At 37.1% G+C, this 25645-nt stretch overlaps 4 protein-coding genes across 5 annotated transcripts; 1 reads left to right on the forward strand and 3 right to left on the reverse strand.

Annotated features, from left to right (window-relative positions):
- Nucleotides 1–321: 321 nt before the first annotated feature.
- Nucleotides 322–5133, reverse strand: LOC133736201 (probable E3 ubiquitin-protein ligase RHG1A). Of its 2 annotated transcripts, none has more exons than XM_062163646.1 (6): nt 4793–5133; nt 1868–3674; nt 1553–1603; nt 1091–1189; nt 860–1003; nt 322–772 (listed from the first exon to the last, which is right to left on the reverse strand). In XM_062163646.1, exons 2-6 carry the CDS (start codon nt 3581–3583, stop codon nt 641–643), a joined length of 2142 nt encoding a protein of 713 aa, XP_062019630.1. In that variant the 5' UTR covers nt 3584–3674; nt 4793–5133; the 3' UTR covers nt 322–640. The 2 variants fall into 2 exon arrangements, with proteins under 2 accessions (XP_062019630.1, XP_062019629.1); XM_062163645.1 differs by having other exon boundaries at nt 1553–1606; nt 4793–5129.
- Nucleotides 5134–7720: 2587 nt separating this feature from the next.
- On the reverse strand, nt 7721–11071 carry LOC133739718 (NAC domain-containing protein 72-like). Its single transcript, XM_062167507.1, has 4 exons — nt 10566–11071; nt 9380–9658; nt 8395–8764; nt 7721–8305 (listed from the first exon to the last, which is right to left on the reverse strand). The coding sequence occupies exons 1-3, from the start codon at nt 11007–11009 to the stop codon at nt 8648–8650; spliced, it is 840 nt and encodes a 279-aa protein (XP_062023491.1). The 5' UTR covers nt 11010–11071; the 3' UTR covers nt 7721–8305; nt 8395–8647.
- A 2294-nt stretch (nt 11072–13365) lies between these two features.
- Nucleotides 13366–15258, reverse strand: LOC133737981 (polyadenylate-binding protein 2). The gene is made up of 4 exons (XM_062165428.1): nt 15217–15258; nt 14878–14991; nt 13657–13752; nt 13366–13557 (listed from the first exon to the last, which is right to left on the reverse strand). The coding sequence occupies exons 1-4, from the start codon at nt 15256–15258 to the stop codon at nt 13366–13368; spliced, it is 444 nt and encodes a 147-aa protein (XP_062021412.1).
- Nucleotides 15259–19816: 4558 nt separating this feature from the next.
- On the forward strand, nt 19817–23489 carry LOC133740220 (uncharacterized). The gene is made up of 9 exons (XM_062168159.1): nt 19817–20058; nt 20158–20204; nt 20282–20407; nt 21197–21286; nt 21483–21530; nt 21698–21823; nt 21936–22154; nt 22260–22355; nt 23244–23489. Exons 4-9 carry the CDS (start codon nt 21202–21204, stop codon nt 23315–23317), a joined length of 648 nt encoding a protein of 215 aa, XP_062024143.1. The 5' UTR covers nt 19817–20058; nt 20158–20204; nt 20282–20407; nt 21197–21201; the 3' UTR covers nt 23318–23489.
- The last annotated feature ends 2156 nt before the right edge of the window (nt 23490–25645 follow it).

The raw sequence follows: 25645 nt of genomic DNA on the forward strand, positions 1-25645 counted from the left end.
GCCTTAGGCTGTGCACCAGCTAGGAAGTTTCATGCGTGAAGTATTCACACACTGCTACAACCATAGCATGTAGAATGATGAATGCGAGTAGTATATCTTCCCCCCCCCCCCCAAAGTTCTATCATACAGCTATGCATGATCTCAGCTGCTAAAACGGCCTCTACAACAGAAACAAAGATCTTAAAACACTAATCTGCTCTCATTCTAACAAGACTAACATAAATGGCTATGAGACATCTGAGATATAATGTGAATAATCTGACCCAAGACTTTTGAAAACAACTGTATTGGAGGGGGAAGCAGCACAAAAGGAGCAAACCATTACAAAATATCAAAACCTAATCATTCATTGATAAAATGAAAAGTCAGTACCCAGTTTAGCTTTCCAACTTTGAAATTTGCTGCCTCCAATAGGAGGCCAATGGTTTTAAATAAAATTAAAAAAATAATAATAAATTTGATGCTCGACTCTTGTTGAAGTTGCGCATTGGACTAACTTCAGTTCGACAAGCACGGAAAGGTGAGGGAGGCATTGGGAAATTGGGATTCACTGAACCAATATAGGCAGGCCCCAAACCAAAGCAACCCTCTTTGCCTATTTTTGAAGAAAAAACTAGCCTGCAAAATCATTGATGTCAACTCATGTTGCCAAGGCTGTAGTTTTACAAATGGGGCACAGATTCTTGTGCGTCAGCCATTGTTTGATGCAGTCGCTATGGAAATCATGCCCACATTCAAGCATTCCAAGATCATCTCCTTCATTATATTCCTCCTGCATGCATAATAGAAAATAAATCAAGCAGAGATAGAAGGAGTAACACAGAGAGTCATGGATATACATGTATCATGGTGTTGTTACCTGACATATACAACAAGGCTCCGTCTCCGTCTCTGCTTGAGATGCCTCGGCAATATACTTCTTATGTTTCAAGCGATTCGATATAATTTCTTCACTCAATCCAGTGTTCACATTTCCAATGCGCTCTTCCAGAGCCAATAACTCCTACATTAATAATAAATTTAAAGTTAGAAGTCTCATTTATATGAATAAGGAAACAAAACTTTCATCTGTTTTTTTTGTACCAATTACCTCGTAAGACATATTGTCAACATCTAGTCTCATATCCCTATGCCGGTCATGAATATCAGCCACTCCAAACAGCATCGACTGGTCAAGAATCATAACATCCTGACAGAAAGAAGCCGAAGCCAATTCAAAACAATAATTCATAGTAGCATTCAGTCATAATATTCATATGTCTTATCCAAATTATAATATCTACAAATTAAATAACAAAATGGACCCCCACCCCCAAAGAAAAATAAAAAATGCACACACAAAGATTAGTTTATGCCACATTGTTGAACACAACCGAGAATCATCCGATATTACTACGAAGCCTCTCCAAGTCGTTCACGTATCAGTTTACCTTAGAACTAAATAAATCAGAATTCAAGTCTTTAAAGAAAGATTTCTGGCCATTTGCAAAGTTAGATAGAGTGGGATTACATTGATGTGCTCTGGTATACATAACAAAAACAAAATTCTAACCTCGAACCGCAAGCTCTCGCCCCTTCGCATGAGACCCAAGACATTGCAAATCTGCTGAAGAGCGCAAAAAAAACTCCATAAGCTTTAAGTGACTACCCCTTTACCATAATTAACAAAACAATATGAGTTTAAGAATAATACAGCAACAGAAAACTCGATTAACATGAAAATTTCAAAATTTGATAATGCAACGAGTTGGAGACTTCAAAATAAAAACTGATACAGAAAAAATGATGGGGCAACAGCAACTCTTCATAGTTGTAATTGTTTTATCAGATGATATCACAATAAATTTAAGGTGACTCAGTAACACACCTCAGATACAAGCCTGTTGTTTCCTTCTCCACCAGCAGCCAAAGTGCGCAATGAATAGGGAAGCCCAAGTCCATCTCCATGTCTCTCCAACCACGATGCAGACCTTGGGTGAGGCTGATGATGACCCAGGTTAGCAGCTCCGGATGAATGCACAGCCTCCTGTGATGATGAAGAACCAGAACGCATTGGCAAAAAGTTGCTGCCCTGGTTCCCAGACTCATTACCACCAGCAGAAAACAATGATCGACGAACATATTCAGATAATCTTCGAGGAAATTGCGGATGAGAATTGTGGTGAGGAACCCATGTAGGAGCAGACGCTGGATGAGTGCTTGAACTTGGGCCGGTCCGGGATGTAGAAGCAACATTTCCAGGAATACTTGCATTTCCACCTGTTAAATTTCTACTGGATGAACCTGCTGAAAGTCTAGCAGAATTCCTCAATTCAGTTGCTGGTACAAAAATAGGATGACCCAAAATCTGTCTGGCCATGCTTCTTGAACTCGCTTCCTCACGTAGTGGAGCATCTCTGTCCCCCATAAACACAGAGTTTGATAAGCCACCGGTTCTTGAGCTTGAACCACTGTTCCACCTCAAAGACTGCGCATTTTGTGGCAATGCAGGGACATGGACAACTGGCTGGTTTTGTGAACTCATATTATCTAGTACCGGTGCTGGTCGCAGGTCGAGACTATGATCAACTGGAAGAAGACCAGGTGAATGCTGCGAAGAAGAACCACTAGAATGCCTAGCAGCCCTCCCACTTGAGAACCTAGTTGAGGGTATAGTGTTTTGTTGATTGGATGGATTTATTCTCACACGGAAGTTTCTGTGAGAACTTTCTGAGCTTCTTCCAACATTTGAATCAGGAATGCTGTCAGAAGTAAGTTCTCTACCACCTGCTCCAGGTCTTGGATTTCCCTCTTGTGATGGAGTAGATATGTTTATGCCTGCATTATAGTGAGCAGGGACAGAAGGCCTTGCACCACTTTCTGTATGCTGAAAGTAACTACAACTTCCACTTAAAGAAGACTGTCCTAAATGTCCCTCCATAGTCTTTCTTTTGCAAGATACGCGGCGACCCTCCAATGAACAACCGGGTCTGCCATCATTTTCTCCCACTACAAATCCAGTAGTTGCAGCAGGAAGCAGAAAAGGATCAGAATTACCAGTAGGACGAGTCTGCTCATTTTCGGTGACATTATACTTGTATGTGTTAGGACATTCCATAACTTGACTACTATCACCACCATGACCAGTGAAACCTGCATTCAAGTTCAGATGCTGTGAAGCTGCATCAGAATTGGAACTTGGTGTAAAAATAGTATTCACATTGTTGTCCAGTGAAAGGTTATTAGTTGGTTCATAGCGCCGCTCCTCTAACCTCAGACCAGCTTCACCACAAGCATCCACTGAAGATGACCATCCAAAATCTGGTTTCCGCTCATCACGACTTACTTCACCCTGTGAGTTTCTAGAACTAGGCTCACCTAAGCACCATCTGCCTAAGTTCTGACGTTCACGACCAATGGAATTCCCAAAACCAACATTCATATCAGTAGGTGATTGTATATAGTCAGGAATCCGATTTTCTACAGGATTCCGCGTGCCATTCCAGCAAATCTGCTGATCTAAAGCAGCATCATTCGACGTATTCCCATGGTCAAAATCTAGCATTTCAGGCAAGGAACCGATAGTACCCCTCTGCCCTTGCATTAGGGCTAATATGGATCTCCTTGTAAATTATATGTAAAGTACTTGAAGAAACCTTCAGTACGATCAATAAGCTGTGTGCAATTTGGCAGACCTGAAACCAAAAGTAGAAGAAAGTTAGTAATTGAATCAAAGAAAGTTAAAATTAAATAAGTAATTCATAAGAGTAAGAACAATGCTTCATTTTTCAGTTTCTTTTGATAGGTAAGTGAAACACAAATCTTCTACAGAGAGCAAGTTATTCTGAGGAAATGTATGTGCTCCAGGTCTTTTGAATTAGATGCCTAATTGGCAGGAAGAGAATACAATTGAATTGTATGACATAGTTATGTTGTGTGGCACTGCTGTCAGTACCAAAAGCCCAGAAATACTAGATACATCAATGACACTAGGACAACAGAATGAGAAAACACACACTGCTGAGGTAAAGATTGATCCCTCATGGTAGCAGTTGTTGAATAACATGAGAATACACGTTCATGTTCCAGCAGCAATAGAGTGAATGACTGTATGTGCAACTATATTAAGTGAAACAACAATCCTTAAATTAAAAATCACATACATTTCCTCACCGAAAACCGAGTCCACCGGTAAAGCAAACAAATGGTCTAAAAGCTAAACCCTTTGTATGAAACACTTAAGAGGCAATCAAATTCACATAAACTCAGCCACCCACCAGCTAAAAGATACAAGTCTAGAGCAAAACCATGTCAAACAATTCAAAGGTTGAAGCTTTCAAGCAACCCACCATGAATTATTGCCAGTATAATAAGAAAAGGACTGATCAAACCCATTTACATGTAAAATTGGGAGATCGGTTCACCCACATACAAGGTCAAATTTGGATGGCCGAAAAACCTCAAGCCAAAATCTCATTACAAAGCAGCTGGTATCAAAAATTGTGAAGGCCACACACAATCAAACCACAAATGAGGACCCAGAAACAGTTATCAAAAACCAAGGACACCAAACCAATAAGAAAGTAACAATCTTTGGGTTTGTAAAAAAGCTGTGAAGGCTTCAAACCCTCACCCTACCCTTTACAATTCAGCTCCGGAGATTGAACAGAACAAGCCCAGCAAGACCAAAATTTTGACCCATAAAAAAAAACCACCAAAAATCAAGTCTTTCAAATCCAATCTTATCACCACCAACCGATCGATTCAAACCAAAAAAAAAAAAAACAGAATAAATCATAAGAACCATACATACCCAGATGAAGAAACCGATCTATGTTCCAGAAAAGGGACAAATTAGGCAAGAAGATGAAGATGATGATGATGAAAGTCCCCTCTCTCTCTTTTTTTCTCCAGAAAACAAAAGAGGGTTGGGAGAAAACAACACAAAACCCACTGAGGGAGAGCAATGGGGTTGGAGAGAAAGGGAGAGAGAGGCTTTGGCTCTTTGGGTGTGGATGAAATGAAATTGAAATGAAATGTGGAGAGAAAGGGGATTAAAAGAGGAGGGGGACAGTAATCTTTAATTTACGAAATAACCCAAAGAGAGAGACAACCGAGGAGAGAGTTATGGTCGTAGACAGACACAGCAGTTTCCTAACAAAGAAATATATGTATCTACGATTAAATACGTTCTCATAAAAACTAAAACTAAAATTAAAAACACAAACACAAAAAACAAACCTCTACACCACCTACTATAACCCTAAGCTCTGAAGCTACACAAGTTAGATTAGATTTGATAAGACGACACACTATGACGAGACTGAGATGGTTCACTTCACAAGGCGCTCTATTCGACCACTTTATCAAATATCTCACTGTAATGTCTGAATTTATTTTCAACTTATAGGTATATTAATGTATTGTAAACGAATTATTTTTATTTCGGATTTTTTTGTGAGAATGACGGGTGTTAAATCTTGAAAGGTTTAAGTTTAGTCGTACCTTCTCTTATCTACGTAACCAACGCCACCAAGAAATAATGAAAGGAAATCAAAGACCAAATGGCTCCCATTGCGCCCCACAATGGCAATGGCTCTTTCACGCCAAGCATATATATACATATTCATTCATTTTTCCATATGCCTGAGTGCCTGACCCTCTCACGCCTCATCACCATCACATTTTCACATGCCCTGCCTCTTTTCTTTTCTGACCTCGGTGACTTTGAGCTGTGTAATTTGAGTTCTGACCCCCACAACCCAACCAAGCCAAGCAATTCAAAAAAAAAAAAAAAAAAAAAAAACAGAATCCAGCTCTTCGTGTGTGCACACGTGGCGTGATAGATACATTCTGGGTCCCAGACTGGTATGACTTTAGATTTTGCTCATCTTCCTAAAGATTTGCCTGCCTTGTGTGCTTTTATATAGAGGGCAGAGGGTAACCAAGTTTTTGACAGTCTATTTTAGAAACCGATATCCAATCTCTATCTTTTGGGAAAAAATGATCCAGAAATGAAATTGGGGTGTCAATGAATTATTCTGTCGGTACAATTTTAGTGTGCAAAATGGTGTGGTTGGTCTTGGGGTGCTTGATCATTTTGGAGACACTTGGACTTTTTCTTGCTCCATCTCTTTTGCCCTTTAAGCGACACAAGGAGAGGAGAGACCCTCTCTCTCTCTCTCTCTCTCTCTCTCTCTCGGTTTATGCCGTATTGCGTGGTATATAACTTTGCTTGAAAGAGGTGTGAAAACAGACCTAAACATGTCTCTATTAAGTATTCTAAGCAGGTTCTTCTTTCAAAATGGCTTTGCCTGCTTACCGTTCAAATCCCCATCGTGGGCCTCTTGCTTCTTTTACGTCTGTTTTGGTACTATGCTCCCTTCCCATTTGTGCTTTTGTTTTTCTATTCCTCCCCTCATTACCTTTCAAAGCTGGTTGCTTTGCTTTTTATCTTGGTATAGTTTTTTCTTTGCGTTTTGATTTGAGGCCACGAAAACAATAACCCTCCGTCCCTCCCATTGTTTGCAACCCAAATGGATCATTTTCTTAGGTCATTGCGTAATGACAGTACCTCCTTTCTTTTGAAAACCATTGTTTATCTTGGTAATGAGGATAAGATGTTTGACGATTCCTCCACCCAAGCGAATATTGAGAAAATTTTTGGTGCTTTTCACGATGGAAGAAAGAAAACTTGACAGCCTAAAACTCTAGCTACGGTACACGCCAAATGGCTCCCTCACCCCAGAAGATGAATATCTTCGATTACTCTATCATAAAAATTGGGTTCCATTCAATTATATGCATCAAAATTAAAACGCAAACAGTCTATAATGGCTTATTTCAATTCTAGTGGGAGGTATTCTTTTCTTTCCCTATAAATAATATAATTAGGGAGGTAATCGAGTACGAAAAATCGAAAATAGACAGAGAGCTAAGGTTGTGGTGGGTGGAGATGTATGGCACCTAAACCTCTGCAATTACTCTCTTAATTTCTTTTTTCTGAAGGGTGGGTGATGTAGTTATTGAATCAAATTTATTCAAAGGGAGCAAAACCCATGATCTCACAAAGGCCTGCGGCAAAAACAAGGATTGGAATAGCACAATGTTAAAAGCTGTGTGGGCATATGGGGCCAAATCTGATAATGCACATGGAAAAACAAGTCCTTCCAGTTTTTTTGTACCTAAACACATGAATAGGGAGAGGTCAACTGGTCTAGAGCAGCAGCTGTTATAATAACTCGGGGGGGGGGAGCAAGATTGCCTCATAGCAAGGAATTGAGTTCCAAGGAAACTAAAATTGCTCAAGACAAGGTGATGAAATTGGTAGACAATAATGATTCATCTGAATTACCAAGGAGGAGAAAATTAGAGGTGATAACCAAACCATCTACCAAGGTCCACTAGCAAGGTTTAGGTGACAAGTAATTACTAATTATCAAACACAACCTCCTGTCAAAGTGGACAAATTGCAAATCATTCATGGTTTTACTACTTGTCAGCTTTTGACTAGAACAGCTCCTGCTTAAAGTTTATCAATCACAGAGTTTCAGAATTAGCAATAGTGTTCAATCCTCAAGTCCCAATCAATGGAGTTGTGAGTTACCAAACGATCCTTGTTCTTGAATTTCTATAACATCATAGATTAGCGAAACCTAAGGGTCAATATTCTTCTATCGATTCTAATACATGTATTGGTTCTAGAAGAAGAGAATTGTTCAAACAAAGCGCACACACAATATTCATAAAAATGCACTCGAGTATTAAAAGGTAGAAAGCATCTCAATACATAATTTCCCAACACTCTGCATCAAGAGATGGCATAATAAAACTACATTTCGTTTAACTGAATGCCACCACGAACTGAAAATTCCTTAAAACCCAGAACTGATAATAGTTCTATCAATGGCATAACAAAAGTACAATTCGTTTAACTGAATGCAGCCATGAACTGAAAATTCCTTAAAACCCAGAACTGATAATAGTTCTGTCAATGGCATAACAAAAGTACAATTCGTTTAACTGAATGCCACCATGAACTGAAAATTCCTTAAAACCCAGAATTGATAATATGCCTATCGATCTCTGCAATAACAAAAAGAAGACGGGAAACAGAATCAGAGATCCTTCGCTAAGGGAAGGCACTAGAGGTGATGGAAAACTTGATGTCTCCATAATGTTTGCATATCGTAGATACAAAGGCAGCAGGATTGTGTAGCTCAATGAAGCAGCCGATACTAATAAAGTTGATATCAGAATTATCATCATCAGACATTTTCTACTCTTCTAATTCCAGTGAAAACATGCCTTTGAGGCACAAGCAAATCTGCATCACCAAACCGAAACAAAAGTGAATATTCCGTTGAATGGACTGAAAATAAAGTGCAAAGAATCAATTATGTATGCACCAATTACCTTTACAGGTGGTGATCCTGCCTCTGAACTTCACAACCATTAAATTAATGTTCTTAGTCTTCCCTTCTCATCCTTGGATGTGTATTTACAGTGTAAGAACAATTGTACAACTCAAAATTTAGCACCTCAGAATAATCGCTTCAGCTGCTATTTCAGCCTGATAATTAAGGTAAACCTTCACCTATTTGTGAGCTAATCTTTAATCACAGATTAATAAGACTGATCCAATTGTTTTAAGATTAGTATTGAATGATCAGTCGATGAGATCATCCAACTCTATAAAGTCTCCCTCTATAAGGGATAGTAAATGCTCGGTGGCCAAACCATCAAGCAACAATGGATTACCAACACCGAGCACAGATGACAGCACCTGCATGGCACAGAAAGAAATCCAAATTAATTCAGGAGATGTTTTATAAGTTAGAACAGCTAAGGCAAGAATGCCATAAAAAGGACGCCTTGTAGTGTGAGTAAAACGGACTCCCTTGTTGAAATCAAAAGCAATCTGAATATTGCCAACATCTGACGGTAGAGAATTCAATACTTTTGTGACATGAAGTGTACTGAAATAATATACTGGCAAGTTTATAAGGATCCAAAATGACAATTTACAAGTCATGGATCAAGGAAAAACTTTTCAGTCAAAGTTTGAGGAATTTAGGGAGAAATAAAAAAATATATATGCACTTTGACAGGGGGAAAGGAAATGATTTAATGCAAACTCATGTTTAACAATACTACAGATGAGCAAAATTCCTTTTTTTTACAAAGTGGTAACACAATATACTTTAAAACAAATGTGACGAAAATTGAAAGATCAGGAAAGAAAAATGGCGACCAAAAATTAAACAAAAAGGATCGAGATGAAGCACTTATTGGCATCAGATTCTAGTGAAAAAACTGTTGATGACAGTAGTATATTGCACATGTAAATGGTGATAGTATCATAACTGAAGTGGAAAGAGAATTGTTTGTAATGCATTACCTGTTCATTAGTCTGAATACTTGATAGAGGCCCAGTTTCGACTTGCTTATCAACTTCAGTCTCCAGTGTCATTTGATCTTTTGACTTGTCAGTGTTCCTAGGCACAGATTTGTCACCGTGAATCTCAGGAACAATATGAGGAGTACAAAATCCACCATGCTGAATTCCAATGTGACGTACTGTGGAAACAGTTTCTTCAGCACAAGAACTTAAGCCATTGTCTGATTTGCTAGTTCCACCCTGAGATCTGACAAATACTCGGCACAGGACAAAAGAGGCCTGCAAGTAGACAGACATACAATATGTTACTCGTATTGCACACATGCCATCACAATGCGGTAAAGGCAAAATCAGTTGTACCAGTTAAAACAAAATGCTTAATTCCAAGAAAGAATAAGACCACAATCAAACAAAGAATATGCTCTCAGAAACAAAAGTATGGTTACATATACATCATTTGAAAACTGAATAGCTTTCTACGGAGGTCAAAAGTGAAAAGGCTCCTACTAACTTCACCCTTTGCATGTCCACATCCTAAACTGAAAGACAATGGAAAAGTATGAAGAATCAATTTTGCCTAGGAGACTTTAAAGTCCAAGCTTCTACTTCCGTCATGCATGCTCACACATCCGAGTGAGGCAATTTTCAACAACTAAACCACTATGCAAACAAAACCAAATTCTCAACAACTCATTAGAGATGAAAATTTAGGTTCTCCAATCATATAATCAGCAAATCAGAATCACATACATTTCATTTAACCAATAACAAGATCATAAAACAGACCATAACTCCCCCTCTGCAATCATCTAGCATGGTTCTGAAAGAATTCCCCTTTCTATATGAAATTAAAGATTTTAAACAAAATTCCATATTTTTATAGCTAACAAATCAACGCTCACTCATCAAAGATTGAAAATTATCATCGAAGCAGAACACACTAGTCGTAACTACAGCAATTAGAGAGAAAAAACCCCAACCTGAAATAAATAAAAACCACCTACATTTTCATAATCATAAACCCTAAACCCTAGAACACTAAAAGACTTCCCCTTTAAGATCATCCAGCTTGGTTCCGAAACAATTCCACCTTCCAAATCAAAATTCAAGAAATCAAACAAAATTCCCAATTCCGAAACCTAATAACACAAAACAGAATAATCAAGATTGAAATGCGAACAATTACCTGAACGTGATCAACCTGAGCATACTGATAGAGCACCCAGTCAGTCCTCACCGCCGTCTTGGGCGAATTCCCCAAATAAAACTCATAGCTACTCCTCCGGCCCAACACCGCCTTCCCTCCGCGGCCCACGACGTCCCTAACCCTTCCTTTCCTCCTCCAATACCCGCTCCTGGCCCGCCGCTCCTTCACAACCCTAACCGTGTAGCAGTACCAGTGCCGCCTCCGTCCGCCGTGGCCGTACGAGTAGCAGGCATAGTCGGGCAAATCAAAGGGGTCGTGGTCGTACAAGTCGAGCTCCTTGATCAAATCATAGCCACCGTTGCCGGAGCTGGCCTGGCCGGCGCTGTTCTGGTGGGAGAGGTAGTAGCAGAGGAGCTGCTCCTCGGAGGGGTAGAATCGGCAGCCGGGAGGGAGGTAATACGACGTCGCTTTGGCATCGCCCATGTAGAATGGGGGAGATTTTAGGTTTTTGAGAAATTGGGGGAACAAAGAAGAAATCTGAGAGTGGGAGGGGTTTATATAGAGGAGGAGGAGTAGCGTGCTCTTGAAGCCTTCTGGGGGTGTGATGCTCTACACTCCGGGTCTTTCTGCTCCACTTACTCCCACCTATGCCAGCCATAGAAAATGAAACGACCTGTCGTGGGGACAGAGTTTTTAGTTGTAGAAAGTCAATTGTCCACTGAACATTCGTGTCGTATTTTGAAGCCGTTGGATGGGAGAATTCTTTTTATTTTTTTACACAATACAATGTATTACATATTAGAACTTAATTACCCTTTCAATAAGCAAGATCATGCATTTTATGATTAGCACATGATGGGCACATTACTTGTTCTTGTGCATTTCTATTGCAACAAGGTGGACTATGTCGAGATTAATAATCTTGGATGAAAATTTCTTTAATCTATGTATATAGATGATCAAAAGAATAAAGTTATCTGATCTAAAAAAAGAAAAAAAGAATAAAGTTATAATCTCGTGGGAACCAATATTGGTCTTTTTTGTAAAACCCATGACTACTTGATGTCCATAGATAGATGTTTCTATCTTTATTTCCAAAAAAATATGGCTTAGATGAGTTATAAAGAAAGTTTAAAGTTAACTTCATTATGGGAGTGTTTGAGCCCAAAAGTATTTTTGGCAATATATTTTTAGGGGATTTAGCATAGTGGGCCCTGCGGCCCAAAAATAAGTCTACTTGGGTCTGGGTTATAGCTTCACCTATTCCGAGATCCATAAGAAAAACGAGCCTTTATTGGAATCAAGTAGCGGAGATTGAATAGGAAACATCAATCAATAATCCTTCTATGGCAAGGAACAGTCGAAACCCTAAGGTATAAATATCAGGTTTCAAGGACGAAAAAAAGACAACTCCTCAATCAATCAATCTCAACGATTACCAAAGTCTCTCCGGAGCAAACCTACCTGCAACCTAGTTGCAACCCAGCGAAGCAAGGGTAACGCCCTCGCAACCCAGCGAAGCTAAAGTCACGCTTTAGCAAACCCTGTGTTTTCTCCTACTTCCCGGTGATTGCTCTGCTTAGTCTACAACACTAAGTATCGACTCGGTGACGCAAGAGATCACAACACAAGCCCTTATCCGTAAGGCAATAAGTCTTTTTTCGAAAGGCATAGAGAAGAACCTGGTTACGAAGTTGGTGCTCTCCTCGTCCACAGCGTTTGAGAAGAAGTCAGGTCAAGGGACTCTCCGACGACTGCACCCCACGGTGCTGGCACGCCCGCGCACTTACTCAAAAGAGACTGTTTGCAACCAGATTGGTTTTTGGAGCCAAACAAGAGACTGAAAATAGGTAGACACCATGCATATGAAAAAGAAAAAGAAAAAAACAATAGTCGATACGTAAGAGAATGACAATATATATAATGGTTGAATGGAAATTATTACTGTAAGTCTGGAATGGAGTTAGGTTAATTGTACATATGTGATAATGTGATATAGACATATAATAAAGATGTGGCAGAACGAGCTGAGTCACCGGATGATGGTGATCGATGCTTAATGGAAGATAATAACTGTATAGAAACGTACGTCTTGCTTTCTGGTATAGTAAAAGTGTAAAACGTACAGTGCCGAAACGAGTACCACTTAAGGGCAACTCCAACCAAGGGGTGCCAAACTCAAATTTTGCCAAATATAGGACTTTTCTTCTCCAACCCACCAAAACCCATGATCTGGTCTTATAAATATAAGACTTGGGGCCATTTGAAGTCTCAAATTTGAGACTTTTCCAAGACCAGGACTGATCACTGTACATGGGGCCAGCCCACTTGCTGTCTCAGCCCAAAGGATGAAGAAACGCGTCAGGGAGGGAAACTGAAGGAGACGCGCGCGCCAGGGAGGGAAACTGAAGGAGACGTGCGCGCCAGACGCTGGAGAGAGAAGAAGGCCTGCTTTTCAGTCTGCAAACGTGGGGCCCGCCTGTTGTTCTGTCCCCTGGTGACCGTTGGAACCCCCAACGGTCAGGAAATCCAACGTTCATGATTGATCAGGTTTAAAAATGGACGGTTGGATGTTGCCTTTTTTTTTTTTTTTTTTACTGAACGGATGTATTTCGATCTGATGGCTCAGATCTGATGGCTCAAAATTATACTCATATTATATTTTAGTCTAGAATAGTAAAAATAGCACCCCCATGATTGGAGATGAGAATTGAGTCCTATATAAATAGTGCAACAAGGGGGTGCTAAAATAAGAATAGCACCCCCAAATGGTGCCCATGGTTGGAGTTGCCCTAATGGTAACTGTTGCCTCGTTTTTTAAGAATGAGTCGAACATGTTTCACTGTTTCCCATCGGCAGCTACCTTCGCTAAGACATCCATGGCCTCTACAATTTTTGCCCTTAAAGCCTCTGGTGACTCTAGCAAATGTAATATCTCAGGATTGTCCATCTCCAGAAGCATGCTTGTCACCTTAGCTGCCTTGTCCTTCTCCCACATTTCAACGAGAGGAAACAATTCCTCACCAAGCATCTGCGCACCCATTAAGAGAATATCAGTATCACTGAGGTGAAATATTTGCGCTGACATGGGGATGAAAGACTGAAAGTACGTTCTTTGTTTTGGACTGACATGGGGTGGTGGCACTGGCGGCTGCTGGCCTTGACCACCATAGTATGGCATCGAAGCACCTCTGGGCCTTGGTCCTTGAGCAGGCCTTGACGGCAGCTGTAAACCAATACCAAATTGTATAATTAATTTTAAGAAAAGGAAATAATTCATGAGACAGAATCAAGCATGCATATATTGTTGGGTTTGGTGCCTATCCCTCCTTGGTGGAGATATTTTGCATGGCATGAATGCATGGTATTAATTGTTTGTGCATTCAAGGTGACAACTTATGCATGGAAAATTGGTGCATGGTCAAGTGCATGCATTGGGTATAAATGCATGGTCAAGTTGATGCATTGGGAATAAATGCATGGTTAAATTCATGTATTGACCTTTTAGTCTTCCTAGGGAGTTAATGTGGGAGATGAGTGGTTGATTCATGAATGAGCATTGATGAAGTGAGTCTAGAGACTTCTATCAATGGTATAAATAGATGAAGCTTGTGTGGAGGCAAGCAGGGAGAGGTTAAGGAGCAACTCCAAGGATCTTCAAGATGTAGAAGATAGGGGGAGTTGTGTTCAAGGGCGTGTATAGCTCTTGGGGTAGAGTGATCTTCTAGGTTGAGAGAGGGTGTATAAGGGGTATCCTTTTGGATACAAGGGCTCGGGTTGGATATAAACTTGAGTGCTCGAGTTGTGCATAAACTTGAGTGGTGTATCTTGTACTTGTGTAATTCTCTCATAGTGAAGATGAAAACTCTCCGAGGATGTAGGCATGGATTTTGGCCGAACCTCGTTAAAACTTGTTGTCTTCTTTGCTTGGTTGTTTCTTCTTTCCATCTCTACTACTAGTACTTGCATGGCGGGGGATTAATTTCCCAACAACGGGGGATTAATTTCCCTAACATATATAACCACATAACAATCAACCATTACATCTTGATCCATAATAACAGAACTACATCAGAGAAAAGAAGATAGGCAGGGAAATTAAAAGGAGTTAATTTCACATTCTAGCCTCAATTATTCTATATTCCATCTGAACATGTTGTTTAGGACATGTATTATACAGTCAACATAAGTAGGCTATGCATGTAAAAGGAATCAAAGTGATGGAAGAATAACCAGTGTCGAAGGAAAAACGTACAATCAACTAAACAAAAATGGATTGTGTTAAAAAAAAAAAAAAAAAAAGGAAAAAGTATAGCAAATACAACAGAGTATTACTGGTGGAGGAACGTACTATGACCAAAGGTCCTGTTAAATCGAAAAACTGTTGTAAACTTGAAGGTGGAACAGATGCTTGGATGGGACTAGGAGTAGCGGCAGCAGCTGGCCTCGATTGTGAAACTCGTGCCTGTGAATAGTTAAGCATGTACATGTGTAAACTCGTGTACTGCAGCACTTCGATCAGATGAACATGAGGTCCATGAGGACTCAAAATACAAAAATTAAAATAGATGGTAAGCTAATATATGTGATCATGATCAAGTACTACCTTGTTGACATCATCCTGATGGTTCAGACTTCAGAGTGTATATATACTAATTAGTGATATAATAATTTGTTTAAAATTCATTACCTGTTCATTACTTGTTGTAGAAACAGTCTCAGGCTTGGGCATGAGTACTTCATCATTATTAGCGCAGGAATTGAAATCACTATCTGATCTTGAAAATATTTGGCATAGAATGAAAGAACCCTACAAGACCACGGTTGAACGTACATCGTATAAGCCAATCAAAATATGTCATTGTCTCGGAAGAAGTAGGGTTATTACAGCTGAATATATAAAAAGCTTGCACAAATAGAAAGAGACTGTCCGACTTAACTTGTGGATCATATCTAACAAAGCTTGCACAAATAGGATAATAGCATTGCAACATTCAACATTATTCGTGGTAAACCGATCTCCGGTCTCTCTAGTTTGGTGTTTTCACTGACCAACTAATAAGCAAATCAATGCTAAAGGTTGCAATAGCTCACTCGCTGGACAAGAGAAATTAATTACTTAATCAAAATATAAAATCAAGTATCCTAAGCAAGAAGTCTCCCTAGTATCCAGTAACTAATAATGGACAACAAATATACATTTATTATACATACATCTAAAGCAGAAAGCCAGAAAGCCCTGTTCATAAGGCCTGTTCATTTTAGTGAACAGTAAACCGACGCTTTTGCCCCTATGTTTCTCCTTAATTACAGTTTGCCATTGCTTTTTGCACTCTGATTGGTTTGGTTGGTTTCCACGTGGCTCTGTTTGCTTGCTCAAGAAGGATCGAGAGAGCCAGACAGGTCAAGAAGGATCGAGAGCGTGCAGGTTTGTTTCTAGAGAAAGCACAGTCGAAACAGAGAGAGAAAGAGAGCGCGCGCGAAAGAGACAGTGGTGATTCCGTTTTGCTGTGAGGAGGAAGAAGATCTGCGTCTTGGATAGGTCTGCCGTTTACCTTTTGGGTTGGTTCTTGATTGCTGTCTTTGGTTTATAGTTTTGATTGGTCTGTTTTTTTCCCGTGGTTGGTTTTTAATTGAATTGGGTTTCGATTTTGTAGGGGTATTGTTCGGTTTTGCTGTGAGAAGGAGGAGGATCTGCGTTTTGGATAACTCTGTCGGGTACCTTTTGGGTTGGGTTTTTGATTTGTTACGTTGGTTTGTCATTTTGATTGGGTTTTTTGCTGTGATTGGTTTTCAATTGACTTCAGTTTCGATTTTGTAGGGGTATTGTTTGTGCTTCAGTTTATTTCAGTGATTGATTGGAGGAGGTTCGAGGTGAGGCCTTTTTCTTTTTTGGGTAAATTGTGAAGAGTTTTTGTTCTAAATTCAGTATTGTCTGTCTACTTCTTCTATTTTCAATAAATACTGAAGTAAATAAATGAAAAGAGGAGGAGGTTAGGGATAGCTGCCAGAGAACGAATGATTGTTATAGATATGGGTTTCGTTGGGGGAGTAAGGATAGGTTTCGAAATGTGGGTTTTGAAGTACGATTCGAGTTATCTTCATTGAACATTTTGATTGTTTTGGTTTTCTTCCTTTGTGTTCTTAAGCCGAGTATGAAAGAACTTTGCTTGCAGTTTGTTAATTAAGCCTTCTTTTGTGTTATGTATATCAGAACATTCATTCTTCTCTTTTTTTTTTCTTTCTTCTTTTCTTCTCTTTTCATATTTAGACAAGGATCCCACTGTTAAAAACTTCTATCCTCCAGCGTTTAGCTTTATTGTACATCGATCGTACGTCTTACATCATAAAAAATAAAAATTCAGTTATCTAGCTTCATGTTTCAACTTCCACTAAGCTGTGCTGTCTTTGGTTATATTTTCAGGTATTTTGATCCATTTCGATTCGATCACTTATCAAGAACGATCCACACAGAAATAGAGAGATTGGCTGTGATTGTTTGCTTTGCTTTGCACAAAGACAGAGAGAGAGAGAGATAGCTCATATTCACAAAAGGAGATTGTCGCCTCATCATCCGAGTACGAGGTTAGTTGTCTCTGAGCCAATTTGCTTTTTAATTTGTGAGTTGTGAGTTCTTTCTTACTTAAATTTCTATTTCTGAATTTGTGATTAATTTATGTTTCTGTTTTTAATTGCATTGAAACACAGAGTATAGTTGTTTCAAATATTATAAAAACTGATGGATTTGATAGATTTTATGTTTAGCTGTTTCAAAATCTTTTGGGTTTGGCACTTTCGGATTAGTTTGTATAGATTTGATCTATTTACTTACGAAACAGAAAAATAGATACAAGATCCAACATGTTGTCTGTACATGTCAGAAATGGAAATCATATGAAAATATGGTTATCATTCAATGAGGTTGTCGTCCCAGGTCCAAATAGAATAAAAATAAAGATTTGGATTCTAAGACTGACCCTTGCATCTTTGAACGAATGATGCTTCAAATATGGGAAGGCCAAGTCTTTATTCTTCTAATCTCCTATCTTTGACTGATGATATGGGTTTTGATGTTTTGGGTGTTTTGTTTGTCCTGCAGTTTGGATTCTGGACGGTTGATTGAAAAAATTACAAGGTAGAGTTGTGATTTTTTATTGTTTAAGAATTTTGGGTTTTGATTTCGAGAAGAAGGGGAAATTTTGGGTGGTGGGTACAAGTGATTTTGTCAGTCTCAAGTATTTATCATGTTTTGAAGGGGATGGTTTTACTGATGTTAATGCTGTGAGCCTGTGAGGGGCATAATTGCTGTTTTGTGATTGGTTTTTGCCGTTTCCTTCTTTCTTCTTTAATCATCTTTAGTATGTTATTACTTATTAACTCTCCTCTTCGTCTCCAGACATAATATGACAAATCTCGGTGTTTGGATTTTGATTTGAGGAAGCTGAAAACTTATCTGGGTAATTGGTTTTCCATTCCTAATTTTTTTTTATATCAATTTTTTGGTTTAATTGGTAAATTATTTTTTTCACGTCTTCAAATGCTCTGATCGATTTTCCGGTTTGGAATTTTGTGCAACCAATTCGGATTTGAGGTTGTAATAACTTGATCACTTGATCAATATAAGATGTCTCCAGCCAATTCGGATTTGGATTTGAGGTTCTCTATTAATCCTGGAAATTTCTCTTCTCAATCCTGGAAATTCCAATACTATTCATACAAACTGAACAAAATAAGCTTAATGTAGAGAAAGAGAGGTCATATATGAAAGGACAGTTTGCACTAATGTTTAGTTTGAGATTGTTTTGTTGATTTACTTGCACACTGTACAGCTGCATAAATTATTTCAAGCCTACCATGCTCATCTGTTTTTAACCTAGCCTTCCTTATTGTGATTGGAGATCAAAATTTGTAGAATCTGTGATTATTTACTATGAAACACAAACATACAAATTAGACTTAGTTCGGTTAAAAACAAGTTATGAAATAGATTGCTCATTTCATTATGTGTACTCTTACTGTGAAATAGATTGCTCATTTCATAATAAGTAAACTCAGCTTTAGTAGGAGTTTAAAGCCTTAGATGCCGTATTCATTTTTCAACTTCCCCGATTTCCGGATTACTTTCTGTAGAATATGATTGGTTTTGTTTATTACCTGTTTGTTTGTATTGCATTTTTTGTTCCTTTCTGAGTTGAGTGTATTACTGTGGCTATCTCTTGATGGTTTTTGTGTGTTTTTTTTTATCAAGTAAAATCTGTCGCTGTGCTTTTTACAAGCTCTAATGTGTTGCTTTTCTCTTAGGTTGCTGATAACTTGCTTCATGAAGCCACTACGAATCTAGAAAGTTTGATATTTTTCCCCCAGACCCTTAGAAGCAAGGTAATTCTCTTTCCCTATTGATGATCACTTCTTTCTTATGTTGCTAGAGAGCTGTTTAAGATTCAATGTTCAAGCTTTGAGAACCTGTTTTTTTTTTGTTATGATGATTGCTATGGTTTAGATTGTTGGTTCATTTTGTGTCTTTTCCAGTTTTTGGGCAGCTGATTCTTGAGGTCGGTTTCTTTCAAAACCTTTCTTTTTCTCTGTCGTTTTTTTGTTTTGTGGTTTGTTTTTTCCCCTATTTTGTTTTTGGTGAAGAGAGAATGAGTATCAGAACAGAGTTTATTACCATTCTTCATGTCGAATAATAGAAATTCAATGGTAAAACTTAAGCAGAATCCTGATTGCAGGCAATAGGCTAATACGTCAAGAATAAGCTAATGGGTTCCATCATTCTTTTTGTGCAGAAAGATATTCAAGGGAGGCTTGACAAAGAAGTTCTTTGCTTTGCTCAACTCACCAGCATTGGTAAGTACTCATTGAATTGAGTCACGATCCTCTTTAATATTTTCATTTCAATCCTTATGATTTAGTTTATTACTAAGCCTAATAGTTTACTTAGGTTCATGTAACTGCAAATTTTACCCCTTTTTTTTTTTTTATTTCATTCAAAGTTAATGTTCATTCAAATTTTACTTTTACAGAGAGCTACAAGAACTGTACTAGTTGTGTGTTGAGCTTAGTTTTTCTTAATACTCTTAATCCGAAATACATAAACTCTTAATCCTATATATTCCAATCAAAAACTAGAATGACCATTAAAAGAACAATGCAACTTTTTTGTGCCGCAGCATCGCGCGGCTGGGTTTTCTAGTTATACATACATCTAAAGCAGAAAGCCAGAAATCCCTGTTCATAAGGCCCTGTTCATTTTAGTGAACAGTAAAATGACGCTTTTGCCCTTTGTTTTGTTCTGAATTACAGTTACAGTGCCGGAGGGTCAGATAAGACGGTTCCGCTCTTTGAGATTTTTTTGTTTTTCTGTGTGTCGATCTTATCTTCTTCTCTCTTCTGGAGTCGTCTAATCTAAATTGAGAGAGTGGGTTGCTTTGTCTCTTTTCTACAGCTGTGATCTAAATTGGGAGTGTGATCTGGATTTCTACAAACAGTGGATTGCTTATTTTCTCTGCGGTCGTTTAAGGAGGATTGAGAGGTCGATTTTTTTCTTTTGATTTGTGAATTTGGATTTGGTTCATTCTTTTGTGCTTACGATCTTCTGTGATTTAGATTATGTGATTGGCTTCTGATGCAGGTTTTTGTTGCATCTTTTGCATTGGTTGGGTTATAGTTTGAAAAAGGGTGAGCGTATTTGTCAGTTTTTGATTATCTGTGGACGAATTTTGGTTTGTGGTTTTGAATTGATTTGATTCTCCAAGTCAGCACGATTTTTTCGGAGGGATCTTTCAACAGGAGAAGGGAGAGACAGAAACACTGACAGCGAAGTAGAGGTCGATAGCAAGGTTTGGATCCGGTTTGGGAGGGATTTTTCAGCAGGAGAAGAGGTATGGGTGTCAATCAAAGTTGGGTTAGTTTTGATTTTTATTGAATATATCTGCAACGATTTTGCAATCAGTCTTGGTCAATTGTTTTGCAATCAGTCTTTCAATTTATATCTGTTTTTTTTTTTTTTTGGAATATTGTATGAACATCATTGTCAGATGTCTGGCTCAATTGCACTGTGAAAGTGATATTGGCTTAATCACTTTCAAAAATTGGACGCTTCTGGTTTTGATCTTCTTCACCATCACTACTTTCCAAGCTTCTTAGTTTATTGTATCTACTCCTCCTTCTGTAGCACTCCGTCTTCATGCTTTACCAAAATGGAGAGAGAGAGAGACCCAGATTACAATACCAAAGAGAAATAGGGGTAAAAAGCCAGGGATTAATGACCATAACCAAAAGTTGGTGTGGTTCAGAGGTAGACTTTAAATAAATTAGACCAAAAGTAAGCATCATTAAATGGAGGAGGGTTATAGGGAGAGTTATTCATGCCCAGAGCCCTTTTGGCTTTTGCTAATTTGAGAGTTGAAAGTGTTTTTGGTAGCGTTTCACAAAAGTAACTGAAGTGTTACATGCTTTTTAACAAAGCACCTGTAGAAATGCACTTGAGAAGCTTATAAAACAAACAATGTGAAGAAACTGTGAAGTACACTAGGTAGGTGTGTAATTAAAATTCCAAGAACCAAATATAACTGAAAAAAACAGTTGTTTTCAATCTATATCCTTATTTATTCATTTATACTTTTAATAATGGCTCTGCTTTTAATAATGGTTTTGTTTTGGTTGTGTAGGTTTTATGCAAAGGAGTATTTGGATTGTTGTTTTGCCGCTGTTCCTACTTTTGTTAATTGGTGTTGCCTTGGTATCCTGTTGTCATTTAGGTATTTAAGTCTCCTGTTCACATTGTTCATTGATGATGTATTTTTGTTAGTATCCTTTTTTTTTTTTTTTTAATGTTTAGTTTTTCATTCATTTATACTGTCTTTCATACCCTTTTTTTCAGTTTCAATTTGATTTCTTTTTCTTTTTGCTAAATTGAATTTGGTACAGATTCCAAAGTTTGTTTTTGTTTTGCAGATATCGGGAACAGCGTGCAATCAAATTTTCAAACTGTTTTCAATTTCGGTATGAATGTTTTGCTAAAGTTGTTATTGCAGTTTAAATTGCTGATTGTTGTTTTATTGGTCTGTTCATGGAGTTTGAATTATTAATTTGTATGTGAATTAAGTTTATTATTATCAAGAATACTGATTGAAAAGTTTTAACTAGATTATTTATATATGTGGATGCAGAGATGGCAAGTGAAAGTGTAAAAAGAGGAGTGAAAAGATTGTTGCAAGAACATTCTGCTGAAAATTATGAAAGTGGAGAGATGGTTCAGAAATCTAATCGGATTAACTCTAAGAGGTGGAGAAGAAGTGGGTAGATTTTATATCTTCTCAAAGATTGATGCATATAAATAATGCTACCAAATATAATTATTTGTTTATGCTTATAAATTAGTTGATCTTTTTTTATTTTTGGTTATAGTGTTTAATTCGGAAAGTGCTGAAGAATCGATGCAATGTCACAACGTTGATGCATTTGAACATCCTGAGAATCAATATGAAGGAGGTGATCAAAATACTGCTGCAGTTGTGATAACACCTAGGCGTGTTTCGAGGAGAATGAGACAATTGTTAGAGCAGTATTGTCCTCAGAATCATGAAACTGGAGACACGGTTGAAGAAGGAAGGCCTGAATCTAATTGTATGTGTTTTGAAATTCTAGCCTATGTATATAGTTTTTGTAACTATATATCATTGTTTGTTTGCAGGTATAAATTGTTTAATATTATTTGATTTTTCATTGCAGCATCTGACTCACAGACTGAACATTATGACGGTCGATTTAGAGTTGATGACCAGTGTACTATTTTAGCTGCAGATGAAGGTTCATTTGTGGCTGGAGGTGCGTTTTTTTATTAATTTTTTGTGCTGAGTTAATGTCGGCTTTTGTTCATGATATGAAATTAACGTTTGTTTTTTGTCTGCTTTACTCAAATGTTGTTGATGTACAATATGGTTTCATATGTTATTCGTTTTAGCTTTGTTATTAAGCATGCCTGCGTTACCATTTTTTTTAACTTTATTTCACTTGATTGTTTGTTTTTGAAGCTGAAAGGTTATGCCTTTAAACTGTTGTTTTGTTTTTGGTTATGTTTATTGGATTCATGAGTTTATGTCTAATCCGCAGCACTGGTCTGGTCAGGATTTAAGAGAATAATATAATAGTGTGCATCTGTTGATTTGAAAAGTTTTATGTTTAATTTTGAATATTAATATTGTTTAATATTGGTTTTGTGAGCTGCGTTTTTTTCCACTGTATAATTCTTTCTATATGTGTTTAGTTCTTGGTTTTATATTCTGCTTAATAGATGACAATAGGTTGAAAGTTCAAATGTATGCGTAAATGTTTTTTTTCCATTTTTGGTTTGTGGTATATCTTTATATGACTATAGACTTTTTACATAACAGAGGTTGCTCATTATAGTAACCTTATATAATAGCCTTGGAAAATAACACTTTGTATTTGATTTGTACATCATTTCAGCCTTCATTTTTGAAAAGCTGTATGATTTGATGAGTAACCAAAACATTGGATAATATATATATGGTTTGATCCTATGTTCTTTGTAAATTTTACATGTAGATACATCATCGAGTTTGAATAAATATACTGCATCCAAATGTTCAAAGGCTAATAGTAGGACAGATTTGTTCCTTTTCCTAAGAATGTAGGCTATCATTCTACTTTTACTGAACTATTTAATTAATTGTTTTTAATGATTGAACACAGGTCACTGTTCACAGTCAGTTGGTCAGGCATTATACCAAAGAAGCAAACAAGGTTGCCTCTTGAAAGTTTTTTAGTTTTTTTTCAGAATGAATAATAGTGATGTAAATTCTCTAACGGAAAATATATATTTTCATTGTAGGATTGAATGTGACATATCACGATTTTGGTGATAATATATATACCTGTAATTATTGTGGCGCATGTTTTTGGCGTCAAGAAGCTATTAAAAATTCACCTTTGAATGCATCTCCAGTTTATACGAATTGTTGTAAAAAAGGTGAAATCAAAATTGAACAGCCAAAATCAACACCAGCCTTTCTTGAAAATTTATTAAATCCAGATAATGGGCGAGAAAGCAGATTATTTAGAGAAAATATTAGAGTGTATAATTCAATGTTTTCCTTTACATCAATGGGAGCAACAGTTGATCGTACAATAAATACAGGATCAGGTCCTTATGTTTTTAAAATTAGTGGTCAAGTACATCATTTAATGGGTTCTATATTACCTTCTGACGGAGAGCTTCCTAAATATGCTCAATTATATGTATATGATACAAAAAATGAGATTTCAAATCGTATTAATGCAATTGATCCCAACCATGTTAATCAAAATATTAGATCCAACATTGTTGAAGGACTTATAGAAATGTTTAATGAAACTAATGAATTAGTAAAAGAATTTCGAACAATGAGAGATAAATATGAAAATTGTTCTGTACCTACAGTAAATATGACTATGCTTAATCGTCAGCCTACTGATAGTAAACAATATGAAACACCAACAACGGAAGAAATTGGTGGTTTAATTGTTGGTGATATTGGACAGTGTCATTCAAATAAAGATTTAATTATCCAATCCAATAATGGACATTTACAGCGTATCTCTAAAATACATCCAAAGTATATGTCCTTACAGTATCCAATACTTTTCCCATACGGTGAAGATGGATATAAATCAGATTTACCAATACAGCAAGTTATAGGAAATTGTCCCAAAAAAAGACAACGAATATCTATGCGAGCATTTATTACATATCAAATTCAAGATAGAAGTAATCAAGTAAATACTTTATTAAAAGGTGGACGGTTATTTCAACAATTTTTAGTTGATTCTTATGCAACAGTTGAAGAAGATCGCCTAGATTGGATTAGAAAGAACCAAAAGAATTTTCGTACTGAAACTTACAAAGACGTATGTACTGCATCTTCAATGGGAATTCATAAAGCTTCTAACTTAGGACAAAAAATAATTTTACCGAGTTCTCATACTGGAAGTCCTAGAGATATGCTTAATAATTATCATGATGCTATGGCAATTTGTAGACAATATGGTAATCCTGATTTATTCATAACTTTTACTTGCAATGTTAATTGGCCGGAAATTCGCAGATATTTAAAAAAGATACCTAAGTGTAAAGTTGAAGATAGACCTGATATAATTTCAAGAATCTTTAAAATAAAATTACAAGATATGATCAGTTATATTAAATCTGGAGAACCTTTTGGGCAAATTGAAGCAGATGTTCATACTATAGAATTTCAAAAAAGAGGACTTCCCCATGCTCATATGTTATTTTGGTTAAAAAAAAATTACAAATGCTATACAGCAATTGATATTGATTCGATTATTTCAGCTGAATTGCAGGATAAAAATATAAATCCAGAACTTTTTGAAATTGTTAGTCAATTTATGATTCATGGACCTTGCGGACAATTAAATTCCAAATCTCCTTGCATGAGAGATGGAAAATGTTCAAAATTTTTTCCAAAACCATACAATACAAATACTATATTTGAATCAAATACACCTTCTAAATATAAACGTCGTGATGATGATACGAAATTCGTTGTCAAGAATGGTGTTCATATTGGAAATAATTTTGTAGTACCTTATAACTCAAATTTATTGTTAAGATATAATGCACATATAAATGTTGAATCCTGTTCTCAGTCTATGTTGATTAAGTACTTATTTAAATATATTAATAAAGGTCCAGATCGAGCTAGAATTTTATTACGTGAAAATTTAAATGATGAAATTACAACTTATCTTAATTGTCGGTATTTAACTCCACATGAATCTGTATGGAGACTATTTGAATATTCAATTCATTCTAGACATCCTGCTGTTCAATACTTACCTGTTCATATGCCTTCAGAACAAAATGTTGTTTTTAATGAACATCAGTCAATTCAATCTATAATAAACCAAAAAAGTACAGAAGATACTATGCTTACTGGATGGTTTAAAGCGAATACAATTTATCCAGAAGCATCTAAATTAACTTATGCAGAATTTCCAACTAAATTTGTATGGAATGATCAGAACAAATGTTGGACTTTAAGAAAGAAATTTGAGAGTATTGGTCGAATAGCATATATATATCCTATAGCTGGCGA

Source organism: Rosa rugosa, chromosome 3, assembly GCF_958449725.1.
Source record: "Rosa rugosa chromosome 3, drRosRugo1.1, whole genome shotgun sequence".
NCBI lineage: Eukaryota > Viridiplantae > Streptophyta > Magnoliopsida > Rosales > Rosaceae > Rosa > Rosa rugosa.

Bases quoted from the DNA above. Each gene is read 5' to 3' on its own strand.
- LOC133739718 (XM_062167507.1), bottom strand. From the start codon at position 11,009: ATGGGCGATGCCAAAGCGACGTCGTATTACCTCCCTCCCGGCTGCCGA. The intron at 9,659-10,565 runs GTAATTGTTCGC...GTCTACTTGCAG, and splicing joins CTCAGGTTGATCACGTTCAG to GCCTCTTTTGTCCTGTGCCG. The intron at 8,765-9,379 runs GTAATGCATTAC...TGTGCCATGCAG, and splicing joins GTATTCAGACTAATGAACAG to GTGCTGTCATCTGTGCTCGG.
- LOC133737981 (XM_062165428.1), bottom strand. From the start codon at position 15,258: ATGCCCAAGCCTGAGACTGTTTCTACAACAAGTAATGAACAG. The intron at 14,992-15,216 runs GTAATGAATTTT...AACTATTCACAG, and splicing joins CTACAACAAGTAATGAACAG to GCACGAGTTTCACAATCGAG. The intron at 13,753-14,877 runs GTACGTTCCTCC...ATTGGTTTACAG, and splicing joins TAACAGGACCTTTGGTCATA to CTGCCGTCAAGGCCTGCTCA.
- LOC133736201 (XM_062163645.1), bottom strand. From the start codon at position 3,583: ATGCAAGGGCAGAGGGGTACTATCGGTTCCTTGCCTGAAATGCTAGAT. The intron at 1,607-1,867 runs GTGTGTTACTGA...TGCGCTCTTCAG, and splicing joins ACAACAGGCTTGTATCTGAG to CAGATTTGCAATGTCTTGGG. The intron at 1,004-1,090 runs GTAATTGGTACA...TTATTAATGTAG, and splicing joins TTGACAATATGTCTTACGAG to GAGTTATTGGCTCTGGAAGA.
- LOC133740220 (XM_062168159.1), top strand. From the start codon at position 21,202: ATGCAAAGGAGTATTTGGATTGTTGTTTTGCCGCTGTTCCTACTTTTG. The intron at 21,824-21,935 runs GTGGGTAGATTT...TTTTGGTTATAG, and splicing joins CTCTAAGAGGTGGAGAAGAA to TGTTTAATTCGGAAAGTGCT. The intron at 22,356-23,243 runs GTGCGTTTTTTT...GATTGAACACAG, and splicing joins AGGTTCATTTGTGGCTGGAG to GTCACTGTTCACAGTCAGTT.